The following is an 11,579-nucleotide window of genomic DNA, read 5'->3' on the forward strand; positions in this document are numbered from 1 at the left end:
TTTAAAATTAAGAACAATATATGTACTACATGTAAGAGAACTCGTAAAGTAAAAGTTAATATTCCATACAGAAGTTATCGAAAATATTCTAAGTTCAAGACAAATCCTAAAATTTTACAAGTTAATATTTCATACAGAAGTTATCGAAAATATTCTAAGTTCAAGACAAATCTAAAATTTTACAAGTTAATATTCCATACAAAAATTATCAAAATTATTCTAAGTCCATGAAAAATCCTAAAAATTTTACAAGTGTTTTGACAATTTTCAACCTGGCTGAAATCGGGCATAGATTCCTCGTTCCGTCGTTTTTTCTTAAATTATTCTAAGTGTCTACTAAATTACATGCAAATTATTCTATGTCCAAAACTGCTTGAAATTTTTCTATGTTTTCGATTTCTAATTAATATAGTTCAATTTTGCTTGGCAAATAAATAACAACAAATGTACTCACAATTGCACTTCACCAACACACACATGTATACTTGACTGATGTTTCACTGAAGATGATTGATGACGTCATGTACGACCAGCTCGTACATCCGCTGTACTTCCTCAGTGATGTCCTCGGTGTGGTGCGGGGCTGCGGGGCGGGCTTCGCTGCAATAGTCGGCAGGGGGAAACACTTCCCGCCGATGACCTATGGTACCCCTTGAACAGCGGTCCACTGCCCGTCGAGTACGAATAAACCAAAAACCTGACCAAGCCGTATCAATCCGGCTACGAAGAACCATGTATAAAATCGAGGTTCTGGAGATCAGGAGCGTTGTACTTATTGAATGAAATACAGTTATGAGGTTACAACCGTATATATTGATCTAAGTGCCTAAATAAAAAATTACATATCTATATAAGGAACAACAAAAATATCTTATTAGCGTGTTTTAGAAATATGTATGCAAAAATACAGCGCCATCTAGTTGTACTAGTATAAAACTATTTTGACTCGAACACCCAGAATTATGTTTTTTTTGTTAGAGGATGATAATGTAATGGTGCACCCATCTGCGCTAACGGTATACACTGGCGGGGCACCAGTGAAGGATGATAAGATGAGCATGAGGTCAGGTCAGTTAACCCATCGTGACAAATTCGCCAAGAATTTATCACGGTGGTTTCCAGGGGGAATCGCGTGGAGTCAACCTGACATGGTACATTGCCAGTAATGAGATCATCAGTCCAGATTAGTAACAATCCCTTTTCCCCCAGTGCGAACTCATTAGTCAAGATTTTCTGCCCCTTACAACATTAGCGTCTTTCAAGTCAAGAATGAATAGGCATTGTTTGAGCTTGCGTTGTTACACGCTTAGATTAGAGGATCCCAAACCAAATGGTATTTCCGAACCGATACGATATTGAAACCTTCCATAAAAGAGCTTATTCCTTTTTAAAAGGCCGACAACGCACTTGCAATTCCCCTGGTGTTGCGGGTGCTCATGGGCGGCGGTAATCACTTACCGTCAAGTTTACTAAGTAATTACAAAAAAAAATCTTAATATTTTTATCAGTTGTCTAGTACCCATAACACAAACTCTGCTTAGCTTGAGACTAGAAGACGTTGTGTGAATTGTCCTGAGATTAAATAAATTTATTGTGCAAAAAACAGCTACAAAATGGACTTAATTAAGTTTACATACCCAGTAGGTAAATATAATACAAGTAGTTTTTAAAAATTATTTAACACCAAGTTTAGTGCAGTAGTGTCTAAACTAGGTCAAGCTTGTATCTCGGTTACTATAGTCCTAATATGCAGTTACTAAACAATTTTTAAGCTTTGAAAGAAAATTAAGCTACTAAGTTGCACTTTAATAAGTAAAATCTGCCAATATATCGCCACTTGTGCTCAGGGAATAGTTTCATTCGTTTCTCCGTAACACCATTATGTATTGAGTTGTTTGGGCTATTGTCAGGTGCTTAGACCTGTAGCACTGCGACCTACATAGATCTATTGTGCTCGTCCTTTTTCAGATTCCCTACCTAGACCCGTTAGGGACAAGAATTGAAGGATATTTTTAGGAGCATTGGTTTTTATCTCCTCAGGATAGAGTGTATTTCCAAAGATTTTATGTTTATGCATGAGTGGGCTACAATCACATAGGATGTGTAGTTGCGTTTCCTCTTCAGTTTGGCAAATACTGCAGATTTTTGTTGTGCACAGCCGTAACACCATACTAACTGGAACGTGAAATAAACTGTCCGCCCAATGCCAAGCGACTGTGGCCTATAGAAATATACAATACCCGTAGAAACCCTCATAGGTACAGATCAGAAGCGTAAAAATTTGTTTGGAGGCCCTTACGAAGGGTAAAGATTACTCACAAAAGAAAAAATTGCATAAAATTAGAAGAAATATTTATTCATCATAATTATCAGTCACTTTATCCAAATTTTTTACAAACAATTCAAATATACACTCTCTTTGCTTTTTTTTCGGCAAACTCATTTATTAAATCACCAGCTACTCGCCCCGGCTTCGCCCGGGTTTACATGTATTATACATATAAACCTTCCTCTCGAATCGCTCTATTTAAATAAAACCGCTTCAAAATCAGTTGCGTAGTTTTAAAGATTTAAGCATACATAAAGACGGACAGACAGAGACACCGACTTTGTTTTATACTATGTAATGATTTAGCTTATGCCCGAAAAAAAGAATTACCTTTTTTTCTTTGTTAATGTGAAATAAGTCAAAATTGGGAAGTTAATTTTTGCTTACGCACATTGGGGGCTCCGTATAACTAATATACGGCGCCTGGTTGACAAATGGCTCCTTTTACCATCGAATTTTGGAGTGTGACAGCAAATGTATAGTTGGTAAGTACGACAATCAAATGGAGTGGAGTTAATAAAATAACATTGAATAAAAAATATTTTATTTAGCATAAAACAAAAAATTAAATTCAAGTAAATCTACATCGCGTTAAGGCATTACATTAGTCCCTATACAACTGGATGCTCTGGTTACATTTTGATATTGACGACCTCGGTGGTTTAGTGGTTTAGCACACCGTCTTATTTCCGATGGTCGCGGGTTCGATTCCTCGCACGGTGCAAACATTTATATTCATAAGTATAATTGTTTGTATCTAGGTGTTCTCGATGTATAATGTGTATGTATTTACGAAAAAAAAATATCTAGTACCCATAACACAAGCTTTAGCTAGCTTAAATTGGATCTAGACGGCGCTGTGTGAATTGTCCTTAGATTATTATTATTATTTTAGGTTTGCACAGCTTCATAGACCCTAGGTATTATCATATCATTGCTACTATATCTGCCAATGAGATAGGTAACGCATATGCACATATAAAATGAGTAATCACCTACATTTACTTAAACATTGTCATGATAAAAACAATAGTGCTTTGTAGAATAAAATAAAAATGTTTAGTCACAGCAATTTCATGTTTTTGTTCAAAAAACAAATACAATTATATGAGAATATCTAAATATTTGATGTACTAATGTTATGTACTGTAATACATATAAACACAACATATATATAAAATTCTCGTGTCACAATGTTAGTTTACTGCTTGACCGAGTTTTATGAAATTTTATATGCATATTCACTAGCTCAGAGAATCGGCAACTATTGCTCATACCCCTAAGTGATAAGGGTTACAATATTCCTAAATTTTATTTTTATTTTTTTATAACGTGTTGAAAATACATACAATATTTTCAATACATTATAAAAAATTAAAAACATCTTTTCACTTCCCAAATTTTCACTCTTCTATCATTGCTTATTTTTTAATAGTGATTTTAATTTATATGTCAAACCAACGTTAACTCAACTAGTATATTTATTACGAACTACTCGCCCCGGCTTCGCCCGGGTATACATGTATTATATATATAAACCTTCCTCTAGAATCACTTAAAAACCGCTTCAGAATCCGTTGCGTAGTTTTGAAGATTTAAGCATACATAGGGACAGACAGCGACAGCGACTTTGTTTCAATGATGATGTATTACAGTACATTAGACATCTAGTGCACCTATCTAGTTCATACACTACTAGTAACTCTAGTGATTAAATCGTTAGCCTCACAAATTAGATTTCTTTGGCTTCACTGTTTACAATCAATACGTTAAAATTAATGTTACAAACCACGCTATATGTTCGTCAAACACCTTTGATACAATATATAATGCTACGTTTACATTCAGCCGCTTCCCCTGCCACTCGCGCTGCGGGAAATATTGCCGGGTGACAACTGAGCGAGAGGGCTGAATGTAAAAACACGCTGCCACTCGCGCACGAAAAACCGACAATCGAGGGAGCGTCGGGCAGCGCGAGTGGCAGCGCCAATGGCATGGGAAGTGTTTCCACTCTCGCGCTGCTCACTTCCCTGCCCACTCGGGCTGAGTGTAAACTGAGTGGGCATAACATATCATTACAGATTACTAAATAATTTCGTAATGAACATATATAATGACCACTAATTAATATACCATATAATTAATTAATGACAACAAATAAATTACTGATTTTGACGGGACTTTTTAAGTTAAATTCCACGCGGACGAAGTCGCGTACTAGCTTCATATAATTTTAATAAGGAATCCATTTTCGAAATGCCCCCCGTGAAGTTGGGGCCCATATTGGGATATTGATGTATCTTGTATGGTAAGGGTGACTGTGTAACGTAGAGCGTGGTTACGTGGTGCGAGGTTGTGTTCAGACTGCGGGCGCGAACCCGAGCCGCTTGTTGCCGACGTCGAACTCGGTGTAGTACTTTCCGATGAACACGTCTCCGAGGATCCACAACGGGCCGTTGGGCGGCGGGATGTCCAGCCCCATGAACCCTGACAGGCACACAGTCTTGCCGAACTGGGACACCTGCAGATGGATACGGTACAATTATAAATTATATACGCGGTACACAAGCAAATACAATGACGGTCAGTTACGCACTGTTTAATAGTTAGGCGGACGCAGCCACCTCTGTAACTACTAATGGTATACGCACATTGCATATACAACATATACACTGTTACCTCCATGCGGTTCCCCCGGGAAACCATCGTGATAAATTCTTGTCGAATTTATCACGATGGGCTAACTGACCTGACCTGATACTCATTTTATCATCTTCCACTGGTGCCTCGCCAGCCCGCCCGAGAACTGGCCAAGTCAGACCTTAGGCTACAGTATATTATCCCAAGTTATAAGAAGAAATGATATTATATATTGTTATAAATACATTTCAGGACAGACCATTGAACTTGGCACCCATTTAGATCTCATCTCTTTTGTCGTAGAAGTCAACAATCAAGGCATATATCATAATATTAAACTCGGCTATCATTTCACATTTATGTTTTTGATGGGATTATTATAATCGGACGAATATGCGAAAAAAAAATGATAACAACTTTAAATCAATATTGAAATACTTGTGACGAGTGAAAATTGTATGATATGAAATGATCGGAAAATTTCATGTCATTGTCATTGTCGGTTCGATGACAGAAATGCTCTGGCTCTTTCGCTTGATTCGTTCATTGACCAGTTATTTCGGGTTCGGTTACGGTTACGAATATTGTTTTATATCGGATATCCGATAGTTTCCGTTACGGTTACGGAGCTCCATAGCATCTCTGCATTATAGCAGACATATATCATCACACTGAGCGAGCTACACGTGTGTCATCGAGATCGAGCCGAGTAAGATCGAAATCTTAAAGACCTTATAAAGTTCGTACGTGTAACATGTGATGGTGTACTCACTCTCAGCACATAATCAGCCCCGTTGAGTGTAAACTGATTCCCGGCGATGGTGAAGGAGACGGGCGGCAGGTGCGGGATCAGCGTGCAGTCCACGGCGAACTGGCCGAACGCGAGCGGAGTCGCGCCGATGGCCTTGTTCAGCGCCGCTATCTCCGACACCGGGCCGGCCACCAGGGAAGTACCAGTATCCGCGATAGCTTCACAACCCTGCGAGGACATTCACTTTTTTTTCGGACTGTAATGCTGTTGGCCGCAGCTGGCTTTACAGCTTCACCGGACGATAGAGGGCGAGTGCAGATGGCACTCCAAACCAAAAGGACTTATGGAGCGGCTGAAGGCCAACTCTCGCCTGACGGATACGCCTTTAGTCTGATGGCACCGCTAGGGTTCGAACCTCGGCTCGAGCCGTCGTAATTTCGATCCCCATTTGAATTAAACGGGGGATTCACTTTATGGTGCTCGTAATGACCAGTTTACTAGTATTATTTACTACTCGTATCCTATGGATCTATTTATTTATTTGCCAGTTTATCTGACATGCAAATTACAATATATATATTAAAAGTAGTATTATATAATATTAATTTTAATTATTATAGGACTATACTATTTTGAATGAGTGATAGTAAAAAAAATCATTTTCATCACAGGAATGAATGTGTAAGAATATTTGCATGTTGCTCTTTTGAATAAATGTTGTTCTAAGTAAATACACATTAAAAAGGATTAGGCATGCGACAATCAACATAAACCCGCTATGCACTCAATTTTTGTACAATCAGATAATATGTTCAGCGCTATGAATTTTAAGTTAGATTATTTCTACAAAAACATTATAATTTATAAATTCTTCAATTTATGAAATTGAAGAATTTATAAATTATAATGTAATAAACTTTGTAACAAAGAAAGTGTTTTATAAAACTTTTGAATCTTTTACCTGACGAATTTAGGACAGTTTGTTGTATGTATTATGTATTATAAACTCAAAATTTTATAAGCTTTTTTATAAAGGGTTACCTTGGCACAGAGGGTGGCGCCCTTGACCTGCACACGGTCCATGGAGAACTGCCAGTAGGTGGGGCGGTGTACCGGCACGTAGGTGAAGTTCCCGCGGTAGTGCGCCGGGTCCGAGCCCCCGAGGATGATCTCGCCGCCCTGCGCCGCCTGCGGGTCCCTACACCATCGCTCAGGGGCCGTTCAAGTATTACGTAAGCAGATTTATTATAATTACTTAACCCCCCATCCCCTTATCAGCAAAGGCAAGCAAATTTCTTACCCCTTGTTTACTTAAACATTTTTTAATTAATGTATTGTTTTTTTAGCAAAGAAATGTGAGGGGTGCCTTTCGTGTAAAAAATTAATGACTGCCTATGACGTAATCATCATCTAGACTCCCCCACCCCCCATGTCATTCAAAATAAGCAAAGTGAAAACCCCCCTCCCCCCTATAGTGTGCTTACGTAATACTTGAACGGCCCCTCACTCACGGTCTCATCACCACAATAACTATCATCATCAGAATCATTTCAGCACGGGAGATGTCCACTGCTGAACCAAGGTTCAGCTCCCCCATTGGGGGGTTATTGCCATAATCGCCACGCTTGCTATACGGGTTAGCGGTCGTGTAGTCAGTGTGGTGGTAATTCCTCAGTAGAACGCTGCGGCCCGTCCTTTGGTCGAGGAATCCCTCAGTTGCCTTTTACGACAGCTACGGGAAGAGATGGAGTGGTGCTATTCTTATGGCGATACCATCATCTGCTTCTTCCTTATCCCATTTATTTGGGTCGGCGTAATATGTTTTTCGCTTCCATTCATCTCTGTTCGCAGTCATCCCGTTATTTACTTCCTTTTCTTACCATATCATCTTTCACACAGTCGATCCATCTCTTTCTCGGCCTTCCTCTGCCCTTATAACCATCCACATTCATATGTAACACCTTCCTTAAAATATTATCCTCATTCCTACGCATTACATGTCCATACCATGATTACTCTTCGATTACTCTTCAACCTCTCTGACACCGGCGCCACTTTCATACTTCCTCTATTATATTCATTCTTTATCTTATCCATTCTTGTCACACAGAGTTGTTTTTATTATAGTCTCTATGTATGTGGGATTATATACCTGTGCTGATCGATTATTATTGCAACATAGTATGATATATTTAAATTGGTTACGCTGATATTTCTAACCAAAGCTAGTGCCAAGTCTCACATCGTTGGCTTCTTACACAAGTGTAGATCATTGCCTTGCCTTTATTCCATTATTCGTGGTCGGCGCAGTATGTCATTCACTTCCACTGCTCTCTATCAGTCGTCATATCTGAACATACTCTTCTTTTATTCATATCATCTTTCACACAATCCATCCATCTCTTCTTACGGCGTCTCCTCCCTTTACATCCATCCACATTAATATCATACACTTTCCATAAAATATGATCCTAGTTCCTCATGTGAATATAAATACGGTACATACACCAAAATGTAATTTTTTACAATTTTTGTCTGTCTCTCTGTCTGTTTGTTCCGACTAATTTCTGAAATATCTGGACCGATTTTGACGGAACTTTTTTGGCAAGTAGCTGATGTAATAAGGAGTAAATTAGGCTACTTTTATTTTAGAAATTTAAAGTTAATCACGCGGACGAAGTCTCGAGTACAACTAGTAATAAAATAAATTCGTAAGTACAAGTAAATCTTCTCCACAATTCATCATCTTCACAAAGAAGAAGTCAATTGAGAAGAACAAGGAACTCAGCGAGTTCATTTTGAATGTTTCTTATGCACTTGGTTACCTGTTGAGATAGAAGGAAAACACCGGCTTGACGAGTCCCTGAGACACCATGTTGTCAAACACCGGCGGCACCCCGTCCACGGAGATGCTGCAAAACCACGCAAAGTTGTACAACCAACCCATCATCATCATTACAGGACAATTCATAATGATATCTCAGGTTAATTCACAAGGCACCATTGAATAGAAATAGAAATAGAAATAATCTTTATTCAAATAAACTCATTACAAGCACTTTTGAATAGTCATATTTTGATTCTACCACTCATTCGGAATGCAGATTCATCACAAGAAGAATGAGCAAGAAACTTGTGTGTTGCTCTTTTTAATAGATGTTTTTTTTATATAAATAATTACAGTGTAACAAGTAAGAGGCATTCGACAATCAACATAGAAATCGCTACGCACTCATTATTAGTGTAATCAGATAATATTGTCAGTGCTATGTATTCAAAATTTTTCTACAAAAACATTATTATCGTTAACGAATTCTTCAATTTTATAGTAAGCTTTTTTGCAAAGGAAGTGTTTTATTTGACATTTAAATCTTTTTTTCTGGCAGATTTATAACAGACTCTGGTATTTTATTGTAAAACCTTACGCAATTGCTATAAAACGAATTACTAACTTTAGCCAAACGTAAGCTTTTATTGGTGCAATCACTAACTCTTTTGAAACTGTCTATATTCTTCCTGGCATACATGATATTTTCATAAATATATTGAGAAGCAACGGGTAGGATATTTGATTCCTTAAAGCACTCTCGCAAAGACTCCCTGGAACCCATACCATAAATGGAGCGAATGGCCCTCTTTTGTAAAATAAATATTGTATTTATATTTCAAATTAAAAAGTAATTTATTCATGTAGGACATTTTAGCCGCTTATGTATTGAGTATATTTGAATAAAGATTATTTCTATTTCAGATGCATCGTACCTGCTGAACGCCATGCCGAGGATGCCGTCGAACTTGGCTGCCACGAAGGCCAGGCCCGGCTCAGACATTGCTTCCGCGAAGGTCTGGTCCTTCACTGATATACCTCCCACCTGTTATGAACAACATAAAAAAGAATTTCAAAATAACTTTATTCATGTAGGTCTATTACAGACTCTTATGATATGTCAAATCTACCGTCAGTAGTAATAATTATATAATAATAATTTCGAGATGAGAATAACTGACAAGAAACTCTTCAAACAACTGTCTCTTTTCAAACAACTGTCGTACATGTTTATAATAATACATATTTATTTTTAAATTCAAATTTGGGAGAATAGAGTGACCACCTGCATATGCTATTGTAAAAGCAAATAGTCTAATCGGTGTTCGAACTAATTCATGTAATCGTTTTGTGAGTAATAAGCTTTGCTCAGTAAATATGATTTAACAGATGTGTTGAATTTATTAAGTTCAGTTCAGTATATAGATCCAATTGAGAAGAACTGGTAAGAAACTCAATTCTTCAGAAATTTGCCCGCCCTAGGCCTATATGGTCTATTCATAAATCCAGGAGTGTAGTGTACTCACTGTTAAATATTCTACGATTTATATGTTGATAAAAATAATAATAAGAGTTTATAATACCAATATAGCTGTATAGGATGTTCCTTGGTGTGGATAATTTCATAAAAATCAAAAAAGTAAAAAATATTATGGCGCCAAAATGTAAAAAACAAAATTTAAAAAATACATAATATTATAGAGACCTATAGCGAACTGTAGAGAAAAAATATATATTGTCATATTTATTACTGAAATACTGTTTTAAAAAGTTTTTTAAATGATGTAATGGTTGGAAGTACCTACAGTACAAGTATTTATATATTTAAGGCATCAAAATAAAGAAGTATATTGATTACAATTTTCATTGTTATTATAGAAAATTCCCTAATGAAACACTCACAGTAACTTCATCTGTGGAGAGGAACCCTGAGAGGCTGCCGGAGCCGTAGTGTATGGCGAATTCGGTGCCATTCTGGCGGTAAGTCGTTGACTTGCCGCTGTCGTACTTGTTGTGCAACACTGTAACAACACACCATCACGTCATCACGCTATCACCAATGACAGGGAAGGGGAATGTTAGTAATGCGAAATGTTGACTGTTGCAAACTATTTTATACCTTTTTTATTATGTATGTTTTTTTATAATATTACATTGTTTTTATATGACATAAGTCAATTTAATACAAAAATATTCTACAACTACAACGGTGCCGTTTTACTTTTTGCTCGTCATCTTGGTCTCCATCCTTCACATTTGGTCCTTCGAGCCGGATTTTTTTAAATTATATGTCTTGAATAATATTTTTTTTATTTCAGACAACTTAACAATAATATCTTAGGACAATTCACACAGCGCCATCTAGTCTCAAGTTAAACAGAGGTTGTGTTATAGTTACTAAACCACTGATATCAATAAATAGTACATTTTATGTAAATATATACATAAGAAACACCCAGTCAAACAATCATACTTGCGAACACAAATATTTGTACTATATCGAGATAAACAAGGCAATAAATGTAATAAATAATAATGCAAGGCGTATAAACATATTTTGCAAAATCGTCGTAGATTTCTCGAATATTCGTCGCTATTATGGAAAAGTGGAGCCTCTCCAGCACAGACATCTTTATACTTAAATAGCCTTCAACAACTGTAGAATGTAGTTGTAAAATTGTGTTATCTAAGTAAAGAATTCAGATTTTTTTTTATTGGAAATCTTTCACGACATGTAAATGTCGTAGTTTATTTCATCCATTGCACTACTGTCCCCCCACCCCCTTCGATCCCCCGTCCCCTTCAAACGGAGATCAAAATTACGACAGCCCTCAGACTAGTCATATCCGTCAGGCGGGAGTTGGCCTTCAGCCGCTCCATAAGCCTTCCGCGGGTTTGGAGTGCCATCTGCACTCGCCCTGAAGCTGTAAAGGCCAGCTCCGGACGACAGAATTAGAGTAGACTAAAAAAAAGTGTGTGATACTGACGGCAGGCGATGTTGGTGTCATACTTCTTGGAGGGCACCCACAGGT

At 37.4% G+C, this 11,579-nt stretch overlaps 1 protein-coding gene across 1 annotated transcript; it reads right to left on the reverse strand.

Moving 5' to 3' along the window:
* Nucleotides 1-4,605: 4,605 nt before the first annotated feature.
* Nucleotides 4,606-11,574, reverse strand: LOC131849090 (lysosomal aspartic protease-like; the record flags this gene model as incomplete). The annotated part of the gene is made up of 7 exons (XM_059199078.1): nt 4,606-4,850; nt 5,742-5,948; nt 6,762-6,918; nt 8,546-8,632; nt 9,483-9,592; nt 10,450-10,568; nt 11,535-11,574. Coding segments are annotated over 7 exons (882 nt in total), but the record flags the coding sequence as incomplete, so codon positions are not given.
* Between the last annotated feature and the right edge of the window lie 5 nt (nt 11,575-11,579).

The sequence above is a fragment of the Achroia grisella genome, unplaced genomic scaffold, assembly GCF_030625045.1.
Source record: "Achroia grisella isolate CSIRO2021 unplaced genomic scaffold, CSIRO_AGI_Agris_v1 utg6355, whole genome shotgun sequence".
Classification (NCBI taxonomy): Eukaryota; Metazoa; Arthropoda; class Insecta; order Lepidoptera; family Pyralidae; genus Achroia; species Achroia grisella.